Below are 17606 nucleotides of genomic sequence, written 5' to 3' on the forward strand. Positions count from 1 at the left end.
ACGGACCTTACACAATGGTACAGAATCTACTGAATAAGAAAAAGAAATGCTTGCTGTTTTGCGGGTGAAAGTCATGACTTTGGTCTTAGCAGCACTCAAGGTGAGGTTATTATCTGTGCACCATTTAGAAAAAGAAAGCAGGTCAGACTGCAGGATGCGACAGTCATCAACAGTGTGAATTGTCTTTAAAATATTTATGTCATCGGCATACAGGAGGAATGAAGAATGCCGAATGGCGGAAAGAACGTCATTAATAAAAATTAAAGAAAGGAGTGGTCCTAACACTGATCCTTGAGGAACGCCGCTGGTTACCATGTACGAAGAAGACGTTTGGCCGTTGACGTTAACAAAACATGATCTACCAATAAGAAAACTCCGCAAGAGATTTACAATTGACGAGTCAACACCGAAGTGCGTAAGCTTGATGAGAAGCAGTGAGTGGCTTACCACATCAAAAGCTTTACTGAGGTCGCAATATATAGTGTCTACTTGCCCCCTTTGAAGTACTGGCGCGGAGATATGTGTCATGAAGCTTGCGAGATTTGTGATAGTGGAGCGGCCAATAATAATAATAATAATAATAATAATAATAATAATAATAATAATAATAATAATAATAATAATAATAATAATAATAATAATAATAATAAACTACGCCATGAAGAAGTTCGTCTGCGATAAAGTCCTTGCTTGCTTGGCGCAGTTACTTTATTTCTTCAGCGAACCAATCAGCCCTAAACAATGGAATTTTCACTAAGAATTTTTTCTTGGGACTGCATGCTAAACAAAAAGAGGAAGGGAGCAGTCGCCATCAATAAACAATGGCAAAGTGCCCCTTCATTCGCCCATCTGTTAAAATTACGTAGCATATCAGCAAAACAAAACAAAACCAAGTCACCTGATTTAGCCATTTTTGACGACGGCAAGAGAGGTAGCCAACAAGAGAGAGGAAAAAAAAAAGACGTCACCGTACCTCTGAATAGAATCATTTTAACTACTGTCAGTGTTCCGATAAAGAGAGAGCGGAATCCTAAAGCAATACGAGATGTCGCGGTGAATATAACACTAACCCGCTGCTGTGACATATCATGCCAGTGCGTAAGGGCTTCTCTATAATATTTGCTTTCTTCGTTATATCACACATGATGCTTTTGAAAGTACTAAAGTAAATACCATAGAAAACGCATTCCGCTCAATAAATAGGTCATCGTGAAAAAAAGTCACAGGCCAGCGCGGCACACGCAGCACAGTCACAGCGTAAGCTGGTGGAGCGGCTAAGAGTAGCTCCAATTTGGGCACCACGAACAACAGGGTCTTCGCGGCAGTCTGTCCACCTCGTTTTGATGAGAACGATCTGAACTGTCCGCGCGGCGTCGACGGCGAGCTGCGGCTTGTAATGCTCTCTGCGTAGCAGTCTGCTGAGCCCGATCAAGCCTTAGAACTGCAACTTGCATGTCGGGCGCGCCGCCTTTGCAGGTACCTTAACTAGATGGCGCCACTATACTGGCGGAGGCTCGGAAGCTTGGGAGCGGGTTGATTGCGCATCTCGTCTGAATGGCATATCGTCGTCTGCGCCTGTGGACGCTGCGTTCGCAGGCATCTTACCTAGATGGCGCCACCATATAGGCGGAGGTTCAAGTCGTCTCCCCCGGCGTGCTTGCCTCATATATGGGTATTTTCCGCGCCCCGATAGCAAGCGCTTGCGTGGCTAAGTGGTGGAGTATCCGGCTCCCACGCGGCGGGCGCGGGTTCGATCCCGGCGGGAATCGAGTACTTTTTTCGCGTTTCCGGCGATAGCGGTGACGCGGCGGGAGCCGCCGGCGGCAGCATCATCGCGACCCGAAACGGCTATTGGAATGAGCCCATAACAGCTTACGCTGTAAAACAAGCGTCCTCTTGTTTATTTGTTCTAACCTCGGTCAGTATTTGCGACATCAGATGAAGTCATCAGCAAGACAGCTCACATACGCGTTTCACCGGCGTGGTTGAAAAGAGGCAGCTTGCTTTTAGCGTGTGCGAGAATTTAGCTAGAGCTTGAAGTATAAATTATGGTTCTGGATTCACATATCCTCCGTTCCCCTCACAGTTACTATAGTCAAGAGGCTTCACCCGACCGTCAGATTAAGGATCTCTGCAGCTTTCTTCGTTCGAGCAGCGTAAGAAGCGTCGATATACGTACACGTTGCCCACTTCGCATTCCTGCTGCTACTCCAGCCTCGAGTATATTATTTTGCACATGAAAGTGACATGTGTGCCAGGCGCCTGTTATTGCCAGAGGCGAGACGTTGCAGCCGCGAAATAACTCATCGTCGTCTACGATTGTTCAGAAATCGCTAACATTTATGCGATATCAGTTATCGTTGGTGTATTGACGGGGACCTATAACGTCAGTGTTTACATTAGAAAAACGTAGAAAAAAAGCAAAAGAGGACGGCAAAAATTATAGAATAATTGCTGTCACTTCAAGCTTCAAGCAGATTGGCCATCGACAACTCTCGCTGTTGCTTGACAGCTGAACTCACGCCGATACATAGTTAGTCGAACGTTGTTAGAGGCTCAAGGCGCCCGAACGTGACGCGCAGGTAGACGTCATGTCGTTGAATTGATTCTCAGTTTACTATGTTGGCGACATGCAACTGGAAAAACCGAGTTATGGAATTAGACGAGTCGGTGAACCGATCGACGATCGTTGTCTGACAGGAAATCGTCGCTCGTACTATAGGCGCGTAAAGTATAGCTGCAGCTATTGCGTCAAAAGCGTTAAGACGAACTGTGGCTACGATCTTGCGCTGGGACGTAGACGTTGATCGGACCCTTACGCAGGTTCGAGCGGATCAGTCGCCCCTGATGTGGCGAGACGGCGACGCGGCGCACTACAGCCAGAAGGACCTGGAGCTCCCGGAGCCAGACTCCGCGGCGCTGGGTATCCGGTCGGTGCAGCGCACTCAGTGGGCCGCGGGCAGCGATCAGCCCGCGAAGAACGTCGTCATCGACCCAAAGAAGACCACCTGCATGCTGTACCTGCAGGCCGACCACCTGTTCTACCAGAGAATGGGCTCCGAGGAGGCCTGCATCGAGACCATGACGCGGCACGTACAGAAGGTCAACTCCATCTACAGGACCACAGGTGCGTATACGGGACCCTGCAGCTACAGACGGCGCGGACTTAGCAACGAGATGGTAGGGCAATGTTAAGTAACCTTTTAATCGTTAAGCTTTAATGAGAGGATGAACTTGCTAAATTGAAGCCTCCGTGCCCACTCTATGGTCAGCTTAAAGAGCGAAAGTATAGAGCGAGCGATATTGTAGCAACGGCGTGTGGTGCACTGCGGAATCTGGGCGGGACTATAACCATACGCACAAGCGACTCCCACAAGATGTTTTAAGTGCGAAGCACTTTAGGTGCCCGGGCTGTCGTCGGCGTCCGTCGCGTGTGATCTGTCATGATCACGCTGAAAAATAAGTGCTCAAAACAGGGTCAAAACAAGTGCAGAACTGATCGAAAGCGGCTCAAAATAAACTGACATGATTAAGAATAATTTTAAAGACAGGAATAATCAAGTATTAAGGACATTATTTACAGCCTTAAAATCGCTTCTATCATGAAAAAAGACTTTGGTTCCATGTCCGTGGTGGTTTAAATTGGCTCCATGTGCGTGGCGGTTTCTCACCAGTTGTGCCTTAGCACAGGTGTAAAAACGGATGATGGATTGCTAAACACGAGATAAACACAGGATAAAACAAGATAAACACAAGGAAACACAAGGAAAACACCGGCGCATCACTGATTCGCACTTCCCCAGGTTTCCCGTTAGTGGAGCTGCATTAGCGCTGGATTTCAACTACACAAGCGCAGGATGCACAATTTTTTCGCCCCCGCAGTGCTCCGTGTTTTTTCACGTACGCATTAGGTCTTAGATCAAATGAGGAAGCATACTGGAAAATCATTCAATATTCGCTATAATTATCTTGAGAAAGAAGTCCGAAAGTGAGTTGACTACAAGATGAACAGCATTTCCCTCCGGTTTGCTGAGCTTGTTGAAGTTGATTGTTGAAGTTGAATTTATTTTGATCAGTGGTACAAAAAATATAACAGGTGAAGTATAATTGCACAATCGGCAATCGAAGTAAGAACTGTCGGGGGGACCTCCTAAACAGGAAACAAATGGGGTTAATACAATTGTGGCAACAGTAGCAGGCTACATCATACAAAGGCTGTGTTCGTCAGGGAAAACAAGTATAACGTAGTGGATTCTTGACAAAGCTCATCTGCCGCAATAGTATACCAGCACAGAGATTCTTTTTGGAAAGAGTTTGGTTTATGAAGAAAATTGGAAATATATGACGCTTGTAATTGACTCACTATTGTGAGGACCCCTCAAAGACGCCACGCAGGGCAGTGGTAAATAGGAGAAACAAAAATGAGAGGTGGCACTATCTATAGTTCCGTCTATTTCTCTTTTATGAGTCTGTAACATCTGAGCACAATAACTTCTTCATTATAGGTAGCTTTATTTCTGTGCGTTCTGTAATACTGAGTGTACTCGTTAATAAGGATGTCATTCAGTCCGGGATAGCGCAATACTGTGTCACGTCCGTTCACAGACTTCGATCAGGACGGCCGCTCGGACAACATCTCGTTCCTGATCAAGCGCATCAAGGTGCACACGATGGAGGCACTGCGAGACCACGAGTATCGGTTTCCGGGAAACTACGGCGTCGAGAAATTCCTGGAGCTCTTCTCGGAGGAGGACTACGACGCCTTCTGCCTGGCCTACATGTTCACCTACAGGGACTTCGAGGGCGGGACGCTGGGTCTCGCCTGGACGGGAGACCTCAAGAACGCCGGAGGCGTCTGCGAGAAGAACGGGGTACGACGACGTTGCCCGGCTCGCGATCATTCCTTCTGCTACTCGCAAAAGCGTTTGCACCATATCACTCTCTAACACCCTGATAAGTGCTATGCACGAACGTAAAAGACCCGTTTTAGAGGCCAGCGCATGAAGTAAGGCAGGAAACGTCTTAATTTAGCAACGACATTACAACGCGGGACTTGATCGTGCGATCAGACTACGCCGTCTTACCTTGCCGATACATTTTGTCTTCGCAAATTCTGACAATAGGTCAAACAGAAAAATACGTAAACCTGCAGAGATGCAGAAGAAGAAATGGGCTGATAGCATCCCCGTGCTTCTGCAACCGACATGACGTCTTTTTTGGTGTTCCTTCCACCAATGTTACGATTGCACGAAGGTGTTTTTAAAACCAGCTTCATCAGAGAGCTCTAAAAGACAATGTATTGCAGAACTTTCGCGGTTTACAATATGACACGAAAATCAGGGCAGATTTCCGTATCTAGATCGGTTACATGTTGTGATTCTTTCAGTTTTGCAACGCATGCTCTAGCTTTGCAAGCGCATTAGAAGCTAAAATAACGCTGATGGGAATTACACAGTATATTATGGATTCTGTAGCACCCGTCGCCACGGGATTAATCCTAGTGACGCACGCTGAAAGTGATATAACTGGAAGTGATCAGTAGGGAGCAAGGCCGTAAGTTAACGTTCTGATCTGAACGGACATGGCTCTCCGCACAATTACAGGAAATCGGCAACTAGACACAGCTAACTCTTCTAAGACAGATCGCTTTATAAAGTAGCATGTTCGGGAAAGCATGTTTCGTCGAAATGCATGGTAAATTTAAAGCACTTATTGTCAAATCTTTTCTGTCTGTTGACGAAACAAAAAAGAAAGGAAGCTAGAAATAGAAGCACGCATACTCCATATTCCACAGTTGAGATCTGTTTTGCATTCCCCAGATGAAACCTATTTTCTATACTCTGACTGCTTTGAAATGCTGCTCGTACACACCATGATTTATAAGTCCACAGGCCCTCACTCACCCGGCCGCTTTGACGGCAGACAGCGCTGCTCGATAAATCCCCAAAATAGGGCTCACGCATTCGAGCATGTAGGACGGATCATGTGACTGTGCCGGACTATAGATGGCTGACTCGACCAGTAGCGGCCTCCGAATCGTGTGCTTACGAACATGAGTTGGGCCCGCTAGACAAGGTGTTGGTAAATGTCAACGGGTCTTGTAAATATGTTCCTTTGTCCTGTTTCTTTCTCACGTGCGCGCCGTTTCTTTGCCTTGTCTAGTCCAAAATAAAGTGAAGCTGAGCCATCAACCGAGAGTCAAAATCTCTGTCCGTAGGCTATATACTATCTCTTCTCGACGTTGGTCGGTGCTGTGAACGTCGCACGTAAAGCCTGTCACACCTAAAGCCTAAAGACAGTAGCACCCATCGCACCTAGTAATTCCACATGGCGCGTAAAAAAATTGCTGATTCACGATTGGTACTTTTTTTTATTGTCAGCCGGCCACTTCGTGATATAGATAACAGGTTATACGAGGGTAGTAAGTCGGGCAGGCAAGGAGGACAGAACGTCGACAAAAAATAAATAAAAATGAAGCACACTTTTCAGTACACGCGGCATGCACAATCTTGATTGTTTCTTATGCCTGCTAAAAGCACGAAATGCACGTCCAATACCAGCACGTGTAATCTGAGCTTGTAGAGCCTGATTTATAAAAGGCGGAAATATTACACGTGGGTGACAGCGAAAAGGTGTCCAGTGTCAGAATTTTTCTGGACGTTCACAAGAATGTATAGAGTAGGCCTGTAACAAGGTTGTGGCTATAACCCAAGCAACAAAAGGTCGAGAACTCCGCTTATTGGTGAATGTCTGCACATGATGAATTGTCACCCGCTATCACCTTCACTAAGTCGTGACAGACGCGGTAAGCTTGGTAATTTTGGTATGTGTTGTGCGCAAGAACCAAGCGAAGTACCGCGTTGCGTTCGGCGTTAGACAAGCATCAAGAAATAATAATGAAAAAAAAATATATATATATACACCTCGCCTCGTTCCGTAACATTTCCGAGCATGTGATGTGATGCCTGTGATTTAGTGTGTAACCACATGCATTCACATGGTCGTGAATGCAACACTCACTGGTATAGACGACGAATACACATGTACGCAAATAATCAGTAAAGTGGACGGAGAGACAGCCGGTGCCGCAGCTCCATCGCTAGAGCATTGCACACGCCATGTGGAGGTCGTGGGTTCGGTTATCACCGGCGCCGCTTCCACTTTCATTTCCTTGTTTCTTTATTGATAATATGAAGTTTGATGTAAATATATTTAACCCTCGTTTTTAATTAGTTTTAGAGTTGAATAAAAAAAGGTAATATATGCCTATGCCTCTTTTGGATTAATTGTCAGTTGGGTATTTATGGTTGTCAAATTCAACTTTCCTTTAAGCACGAAGTTAACAGGCAAATGCGAGCAAGGCTGAACAGCCCTTGATGCTGTCTGGCACCGGGTAGTTCGTGTTTGGCGCTGTTTGTGGTTTTCTCTGTTGCTCTTTCGAGGCTTATGAGCACGCTCATTTTTTTTCTCGTGGTGAGCGCGTGATAGCAAGATCTGAACAATATTTTTAACAGCCTGCTGCACTTCTAAATTTTCTTATCCTTGTGGAAATAAAGTCCTAAGTTGCGCGTCGGAAAAGCGAAGATTCATGTAAGCGGGCCTGCTGCACAGTTCCTAAAAAAGTACGACCGCAGGGAAACCCGGGCTACTTTTTTGCACTTTGCGACAAGCTTGTTCAGCGTCGTTTACGGTGCCTTAGACTGTAATTTTGTGTCGCAAGAGTGGTGCGGCTATGGCCGGCTTTACGCTTGTAAGTGCATGTATCTTTAGCTTGCGGTTCTCTTGGAAACACCCGAGGAACTTGTGAAATTTCTTTGCCTATAGGAGGATGGATGGATGGCTGAACGTTTTCTTTGCATGTGCACGCATCGGAGTTACGACATGGATTATGAGGAATGCCGCACGTAATCCGGTAAGGCCTGCAATCACTCTTCTGCTGTGTTTCGATTCACTTTGTGTACTGTATGGGAAGAGGGTTGGGGGTAGTAGGGTAGGTGGGGGGGGTTCATCTTGCACAATTTGTGGATTGGTGTGCTGTTTTGAGTGCATGGCGCACGCGTATTGTTTCAGTGCACTGACGTAGTTGAAGTTGTTGATGTTACACGTACCGTGCTGAACGGGAGCACGCGAGTCAGCTTGCTCAACGTAAGGCATGGCTGCACGTGTGGTAGTGAACGCACCTTACTCCGCATTCAGCGTTTCGTTGAAAAATAAAAAAAAACAATTTAGCTAGACTAGGTGATCGCCGATTGATTGCAGCACTTGGTCATGAGAGGATTCTTTCGCCTTGCCTTCCTGGATGCAGTTACGCCTGCAACGTATTTGTGTCCCCGATAGAGGCATTGGAATGTCGCCCAGAAAGAGGTTTGGGTCAAGCTTCAGACGGGCTTGTTAAATTTTCGCCATCTCGTGCGTTTCTACAGTCCGACAGCACGCTTTTGCTTGCGATTATTACGAAAAAAAAAAAGGCGCTTTCCAACGGGCACCTGCGAAATGTCACAACCCTGAAAAGTGCCGAACATAATTTCCCAAATGACTTCTGTTTCACCTGATCATCGAGTCTTGTGGCAAGCCAGTTCACACCGTTCGCCAGCGTTTACAATGTCACAAATATATATATATATAATATATATATATATATATATATATATATATAAACTAAAGCATGTTTCGGTGACGCTGAAATCTCTTTGTCGCCGACACTTTCCTTCTATTGTACAAACCAGCATACTGTTTTGTATACAGTACATCACGTGCACAATGCCGAATATTGGGCTAGCACTTGGTCACGCTTAAATAAAATAAATTTATGTTATTTTAGTTTGTTTTTCTTGTTTCGCCAATGTCTTCGCAAACGCGATCATGCTCACGGAAAAGAGCCGATAGCACCTGTCGTTTTCCATGATGCAACGGAATGTACCCATGGTGTAATACAGTCGACGCAAAATTACAGAACATGAGAACGCCGGAAAGTGGCAACAAATGTCATAGGTATATGGTCGTCAAACGAATAGCCATTACAGAAGAGGCGTGGACGAGCCCTCGCGACTTGTTTATTGCACTTCAAATGTACTCAATATGACCCAGCATTCATGGACGTTTTGTAAGAAGGCGTAATAGTTTCCAGAGATTAGTAAAATAATAGTCAGACCCTGATCATCACTCTTGAATAAAACGCTACCGTGCGCTGAGCAGTTATCGTCACGGTATTTTTTACCAGTCTTAGCTTCTATACGGGAAAGAAGTTCGATACGCATGTCAAATGAGTTTCGCTACTGCAAAGTGACCTACAAAGACGAAACTATATGCAAAACTAAATATAAAAACGCGCTTCAATTCATCATATAAACGAAGAAGCAGTAGAAGCAACTTGAGCTAAGCCTGTGATGGCCATTTTTATCCCTGGATATGTTTGATGGGCCTGTGCTGTATAGTAGCATCACTGGTGTTTCAGATTGTTTTGCATATTTTTGCTCTGAATTGGCGTCTTTTTATGGACAATATGTTTACTTTGCTGCAGTTTTGTGTGTTTGCGGTTATTTACGGTGCGAATGAGTTGTTTTCAGTGCTACGGTCTTTGTCAAATATTCTAGTGCGTTTAACCATTGCACCCGAGACCGTGTGCATGGCTCAAATGTTTTCAGGTGAATCAATAAATAATAAACGAATAAAAATAAACTTACAAGCACATGTCGACTTACGATTAACCCAAGTTTCCACGCTCGTCTCAAGGTCCTTTTTGGTTAAAAGCTTCAAAAAGTATTGTTGTGGTTAAACCTAGCGAAATAGGACATCCGGGATCGAAGAACTATCTGCAGGCAGTCTCACATGGAGCAATGTCTTGCTGCGCTTTAATAACCAAACAGGTTATTATCGCATTCCCTTTCCAAACTAGCAGATCATGGTCGGCTGTGCCTCTTGTATCTTTGAGGCGTCTAGTAAAAGACTCGATCAATTATAGCTGGAATTGAGACACTCTGCCGACGTCGGCGCAAAACAACTATAGACCAACAAATAACGAAGATTTGCTGTTTTCTAGAAACTTTTTTTCGCTAGTCTTCGAATGCATTATTGGATCAAAAGAAGATTTAAGCAAGCAGCCCACTGGGGCGTGTTTCACAAAGCTCGTTGTTGCTGATTTTATTGGCGAATTTCAGAATGCCCGAATATATACAAAAAAGATCACAGTACTCACGAAGAGTTCCGTGGATCGTCTGACGCACCCGTAACGTCGCAGGTGTGGAATTGCAGGCAGCAGTGGCACCACGTGAATCTTGCTGAAAAAGGAAAAGAAAAGAAAAAAGAAGAAAAGAAATCGTTTAATTACACTCAGGTCGAAATAATGTAACGATTTCATTCCTAAACTATTCAATTTAGTGCTTCATCAATGATTCGATTAACGTCGCTCCGGCCGCGTTATCACCGCAATCGACCTGTCGTGAGCGGTGGATGATGACTTGATAAGGAAGGAATAGAATCGAGCGGAAGGATTCCTTTCAACATGCAGGCCCAATGAATGCCATGTCCCTTAGCAAAACTCTGCAATCTGTCACGGGAATTGTGAAGTAGTATACGATGCGGCACCGCGAGATTTTTTTTTTTTTTTTTTTTTTGACTAGCACCTTTTCATTTCGGCCCCACCCCACGCAGCACTACCGGGGCAGCCTCAAGAGCCTGAACACAGGCATCGTGACGCTGCTCAACTACGGCAAGCACGTGCCCCCGATTGTGTCCCACGTGACGCTGGCGCACGAGATTGGACACAACTTCGGCTCACCGGTGAGTGATGGATATACTGTTTGCAGAGGGAGATGCTACAACCTAATAGTGTGGTTTGCTGGGCCAGTTGGTGCAAGGTGACAGTGTGAGGGGTTCCAGCAGGCACAGACGCGAGCACGAGAAAAATAAACGCGCAGGCCACAGCAGCGTTGTTTTGTGCGTTTTTTTTTCTTCTTGTGCTCGCGTCTGTACTTGATGAAAGCCCCCACACTGTCTACAACTTAAGTTACCGATACGAATTCACTTGTCAGTGGAGTCGCAGCGATACGGAGACCATTGCAATCATTATCATCAACAAGATGAGAGAAGGAACAGTTCATCCATGATGGGGAACTGGACAAGAACGCAGCGGTGATAGGGCGGTTTGTTATGGGGAAAGGTGCGGTCGCACAATAACGTACTTATTTAAGGTAATAGTTCGAAAGAAAAAAAAAAATACTGCAGTGGACAAGGATTACATTTTGTGCATCGCATAGCAATGTGATAGTTCAAGCAAGTGAACACAATATTAATTATGACCGGGAATATCTAATATATTAATAAACGTAAGTTTCTAGGTGTTTTATTAACGCGGAACTTTCTTTGCGTATCCCTCGCTAAGTTAACTTGCAAGAAGCGCGCTCGTTATTTCCGACCGATTTTGTCCATCACGCAGACCCGGAAAAGGCTGGCACCTGTACACGCATTTCACAGTCTACAGCAGGCAATACCGTATCAGACGAACAGGACGATGTGCGCATCGCAAAAACGTTGCTATAGACAAGACAGCGGTGCCAACTGCGAGAGCGTGCTGCTGTAGCAGGAAATGAGTACAGAGCGGGAGGAGCCGCGCTGAAGTCGGATGAATGAATGAATCAATCAATCAATCAATGCACACTTTTGTTTCCAGGAGAGAGAAATAAAAACGTTATTTTTCTGTCCTGCTTTTCACTTCTTTCTGAGCTTCGATCTTTAGTCTGGGTGCTGGTTTCTACACCGCATAGCGTGCACCGCAACCGTTACCTCGTGAAGCAATGCAATCGCAAATGCTTCTGACAAGTATCTACAGTAGTTATCGGGTTTTGATGGAGGAATATTTGTCACACAAAAAATACATGAATAAACAAATAAATAAATAAATAAATAAATAAATAAATAAATAAATAAATAAATAAATAAATAAATAAATAAATAAATAAATAAATAAATAAATAAATAGACAATGGGCGGTCTTTTAAATCCGAGAGAGAGCGGGTGAAGGACTTGAAAAGTAAGAAAAAAAGCAATTAAAGCTGAGCGCGAACTCGTAATCTAACGATAAAACGAGCACGTTCACGAACGTCACACAAAGAACGTGCGTCACATGTTTGCAGTGGCCCGAGATTCTCGCTAACTCGGAAACCGCGGCTCGTCGGTTAATGACACAACCAGCCATCGAAGCCTCAAGGCCGTATCCTATTTCTGGCAGCCGCCTAAACTTAACCAATAGTGCGCTCCTGTGCCCTCACGCAAAGCATGCCACACTTTGGATCTATAGGCACCCTAAGAAAACAGGAATGACAAAACCAAAGAAAACTTCGGTCGGTGTTTTAAAATGTCGAGGTAAAGGACTTCCGCGTTGGCGCTACTCCAAACATCGATAACCTTTCCTCTACGGTGTTCAGACATACATGGACGTTTGCTACAGCCGCTTTTTGACGCACCGTATACCTTCGATTGCTGGTTATCAGATTTCTGCTGCTGAGCACGATGTCGTGAGTTCGATTTCCTACTGCGGCAACCGGCTGTTTACTTATTTTTGGGCGCATGTTATAGAACCCATGGTGGTCTAAGTTACTCCTTAATCCCTCACAACGGCGTTCCTAATACACCACTGTGCTGTTTATGGACCTTAAGCCATACAAGTTGATTTTGATTTGATGTGCCAGTCTTCTGCACAGAGTAAGGCTGGGGGTAGCGGTTACGCGCGGATACGTGCACTTCATGCGACGCACCGATTCTCCAGACTGTGAGCAGTGCCATGTAATGAGACTATAGGTCATGTGCTTTGTGACTGCCCTAAGTACGTGGAAGAGCGTCAATGGTTGAAGAATGACCTTACGCGTCTCGACAGCCCACCTTTGTCGGAGGACGTTATTTTAGGCCCTTGGCCAGACGCTCGATCGAGTTTCAAGGCCATCCAGGCGCTACGGAACTTTTTAAAAAGTACGGGCCTGGACTGTAGGCTTTGAGCATGCCAAATTGCTCGCCATATGTTTTACACCCTCTGCTCTCGTCATCGTCACCCATCATGCGCCTCTTTCTTTCCCTCTTTCTTTCCCTCTTTCTTTCCCTCTTCCCCTTTCCCCAACTCCGAGTAGCTGGCTAGAGGAACTTACTTCAGGCCGACCTCTTTGCATTTCGCATCATTAAACTTCTCTCTCTCTCTCTTGAGTATCATTCTATGATCGACCTGCGCCGCTTGCCTTCCTTAGCAGTGATTATTGATCCGTAACTGTTGACCAGGCTTTTCTCGTCGCGTGTCCTCAACACAAGCGCGAATTGTGAAAAATCTTGTGACATTAACGTCAACATTGATTCGTGCGAGAGTAGGCTCTGAAAGGTGAAAAGGCGAGATTAAAATGCAGTCAGTAATCACTAACGTCTGGCATACACGTCAGTGCTTGGTGCTTCCCCCCTCCCCCCCCCCCCCCCAAAAAAAAAAAAAACACCACTATCCTGAATTTGTCCACATAGAGCAAGTATAGTTCTTGCTGCTAAGCGGGCAAATAGTGTAATTGCAATTGTGGGGTAGCCGGCCGCGAAAGAGGCCTATCTTCACATTTTCCTTCCTTTATAAAAAAATGAGAGCTCCCGTGCGATGTATATATACGATAAAGGTGATTGACGTCTACTATTTAGGAACCCGTACTATTAGGAACCCGCGAGTGTCACTTTAAATAACACGTGGTGATTGCTATCGACCTTATTTAAAGTGACACTCGGGGGTTTCTAAAAAGTAGACGTCAATCACCTGTATCATATACCGTATATACACCGCACGGGAGCTCCTCATCTTTTAATAAATGGAAGGAATTGTGAAGGTAGATTTCTTTCGCGCCCGGCTACCCTAAAATTGCAATTACACTATTTGAGCGCTTAGCAGCTTTACTTTACTTGCTATATGTGGGCAAATCCAGGCTAGTGGTTTTTTAGAAGGCTCGGGACAAAAATGGAAACGCAATCCAAGCAACGAAGGCCTTGCTGTTGAACTGACACCAGACAGGTCTTATAGACATTCTTAGATTTTTTTGATAGTCATATGAGTTTCATTTGTTTATTTACTTTGGTTTTTTTCTCTTTTCCACCTCTCGTATTTCTTTCCTCTTCATGTCATCTCCAACAGTGCATCTGAAGTAGCAAGCCCTGCATATAGCAGGGCTGACATCTTTAGTTCCCGTTAGACTCTTCATCTCTCTCAGAAATGTATACAATAAAATAAAATTAAAATAAAGAGAGAGTATATCAAAACACCAGCATTCCACACACTAACACATGTCACTTATGGGTGAATAAAGGGTGCCAGTTTTCTTCCATGGCTAATTCACCCTCATCATTAAGGGACACGATCGAATCGTTGATGGGGACGAATGAAAACATTGTTGTGGCTAGTAAACCTGATAATGGCAGCGACAGACGACGTGAAAACTGCATGAAATAAACTTCGATACTGTAATCGCTATCAAACTATCGTGTCATCTATTTGAATGCGTTCAATGTGGTCATGAATAATACAGCTTTCACCTACGACTTCTCTTAACTGCAGCTGTAGTTTGAGATCGCTGTCATTTAGAGTAATGTTTTATAGCCTTAAAAGAGAGGTTGTTTTAGGGGCAAACTGGAACCCTTAAGGGTGTCAAATTTTTTTAGAGCAAAAATTCGACGATGACTACAATAAGTTTTAATCACTTCGCCCACTAAATTTTAACATTATTGTTATTTAATTCGTTGCTTTCTCTATCTCATTAGGGCAGCTTTTTGTTGTTCGTTTTAGTTACTGCACGTAAATTACATCATCCGCGTCTCACAGCTCAGTCACATTCTTTATGTGCTGCTTTTTGTTTCAGTTATTGCGCTTCGAAGTCCTATTCAATTAATGCACTTTTTGCCCGCGCCACTCGATTCTTATGATACCTTCTACTGGTCGTTTTCGAGTGCTCTAGAGTGCTCTCGCGATATGGTTTGCATTCGGTTGGATCATATTCGCCCTATTCATTCAGAGCGGGGGCGCTATATATATATATCAGAGCGCTCGGAGGCACTTTTGCCTTCGATCTGGGCGTGCCAGCCCCAAAGAATGATCCCGATCACGTGGTTCCTGCGAATTGCTCTGGCAGCAGCTAAACGATCGGCTTGGGCACGTTATCTGACTCCAATGCCGGTAGGTCTGCGCATTGCTGCAAACCGATTCGTAATGCGGCATAAGCCAGTCTAACGCACCATTAATATGTATGCGCCACAGCTTCAGATCATCATTATCATCGTCTACATTCCGCTCTCTTTTCCCGGCGGCTTAGAACCAAGAGAGCGAAGCATTAGGAGATTTCACTGACATCGATCGGTTCTGTTTCTTTCTTTCCTTCGCACCGTCTTATTCGGCGCGAGCCATCTGCATCACGCTATAAGAATGAAAATGAGTACCTTCAGCCACAAAAGTTTACGAGGCAGGGTATATGAGAAACAGCTGAATGCTATGCAGCCTGAACACATAGACTATAAAAGTGTCAGTTTGTAGTAGATCCTTCGACACACACACACACAGTGATCCATTAAACTCGGCAGCGACGTACCTTCCCCAAAAGAAATCCGCCTTCCGGCCAACTTTTGTGACTGCTGTACTGATATGCATGCGCCTAAATACGGACACAGAGATGTGCATTTTCCCCTGCACATTATAAATGAATGATTGTGCCCTTACCACTCCTCTGCTCTTGCTGAACTTTCACAGCGCGAGATGGTATTTTGTGGCATGGATCGTTCACTATAACACTCAGCACTGTTATTTGCCCGGTTTTTTAGAAGAACCATGAAAAATAAGAACCCCGCTGTTAAAACCAATCTTGAAGCCAATGCTTTCCCGTACAGCAAGCCACGAGAGCGACCATGTGACGTCATAGCCGCTATGTATTGGAGACCCCTTACGGCAAAAGGCTGAATGAAAGGCAACTTGGAATTTTATTTTCTTTCAAATTACAAAGCAAGTAACAATGCCAAGTTTCATATAAACGATGCAGACCATAAAACGTGATCTTTCTGCGACATTTCAGCTAGGGCAGAGCAGGCGATAAGCGCAACATAATTTTTTATATGATGTGCAGAAATAAACGCGTCTCCGTGTGGTGTTGCCACCATAAGCCATCCTTGCTAAATTTCATTATGATTACGCGACTACGCGATTTCCGCGCGGTTGTCATTCGCTTCTCGCACAAAACGCTGGCCCGCGGCTTTCGACCCCTCCCGTTGCAACTTTTCTTTTTTATACGCGCACGCGTGGATTTGTAAGGCGGACACCACAACATAGACAACCCCCTCGAGCGACTAAATATCCAACTAGGAGCACGGCACATGGGGCAGGATGAAGGTGCCTTACATCTGTCGTAGTGGTACGTGGCAGTACCGCTTCCTAAAGAAGCCGAGCCCGGAATAATTAGAACTGAAATGCATCAACACGCGGCTGCGAACGTTCGAGAATCTTGACAAGCTAGCGAAGTAAAGTTCTCCTTTAGGCTGCATTTATTTCTTACTTTAAGAAGCGCTGAAGTTGCGAGAAACTGGGTAAATTAAAGGGACGCGAATTTCAAGCGGGTAATGAAAACTGGTTTTTTCTTTTCTTTTTTCTTTTTTTTCGTGCCTCTTACTTTGTAAAAGCCCTGCGCCTGACATCTTGTTTGCTCCCTTGGAGCATTCTTAATGAGAACGTATAACGCCTTGCCGAAGCGAGAAGAACTTTAGCGAAAAGCGAATTAATGAGACGGAAGGCTTAGATTTAGGTTTACCAAGGTTTAGATTAAGTTGTGCTCTTACTTGGCCATTTCACTTTTTAAAAGGGTGAGAGACAGCTATTAAAAAAGAGTGAGCAAGTCCAAAAAATAAAATAAAATGAAGAAAAGGAAAAGCAACACAATAGTAAAATGCAGCCAAGACAGAAAGTGCACGCTTATATTCCTAATTTGGAGCACTTTGCACGTGGAATATTTGTAAACTTACTAGCGCACTTTGAGCTGTGTATATATATATATATATATATATATATTTCTGCAGTGCATGTCGTATTAGTGAGACTGCAGCAGTGATCTGCTTTGAGCTATGCAGTGTTAGGGGAGTCATGGACGTAGCGGGCTGCAGAAGCTTTCAGCACTGGGTGCGACACACATTACAACGTTTTCGAAGAACGGTGACGCGAATTCGCGAAATATATTTCCGTGAACGAGTTTATGCATCACGTGTGGGCAACGAGCGAAAGCAAACAATACTTCGCTAAGATCGTGGACTTAGCAAAACTCGGCGGGGAACAGGAAAATCGCTTCGTGCATGGTGAACCTCCGTTAAACAGGTTTACATAACGTTGTTGAAGAATAACTCGATTTAAAGTTCGAGTGACGTGCCTCGTCAGACTCCGCCCGACTACGCCTAAGTAAAAGTCAGGAGTAAAAGGGCATTTGTTTCCACATTATGCGACTTTATATCGAATGTAATGCGCAGTGCAATTAAAATATAACTTTACTGAAGTTCCAAATACGAGGTTTTCGTCATTTGTTTAAATAAATGGGAAACGAAGGCGCTCATGCGACGTCTCAAAGCTTCGCCGT

At 44.7% G+C, this 17606-nt stretch overlaps 1 protein-coding gene across 1 annotated transcript in view; it reads left to right on the forward strand.

Annotated features, from left to right (window-relative positions):
• The window catches only part of LOC119455860 (disintegrin and metalloproteinase domain-containing protein 10), a 162702-nt gene that overhangs the window by 127017 nt on the left and 18079 nt on the right, over positions 1-17606 (forward strand). Inside the window, exons 6-8 of the mRNA XM_037717375.2 lie at positions 2824-3127; positions 4606-4871; positions 10651-10779. Of these exons, the coding sequence (XP_037573303.1) occupies positions 2824-3127; positions 4606-4871; positions 10651-10779 (699 nt within the window). The remainder of the gene's footprint in view (positions 1-2823; positions 3128-4605; positions 4872-10650; positions 10780-17606) is intronic.

Source organism: Dermacentor silvarum, chromosome 6 (assembly GCF_013339745.2).
Source record: "Dermacentor silvarum isolate Dsil-2018 chromosome 6, BIME_Dsil_1.4, whole genome shotgun sequence".
Classification (NCBI taxonomy): Eukaryota; Metazoa; Arthropoda; class Arachnida; order Ixodida; family Ixodidae; genus Dermacentor; species Dermacentor silvarum.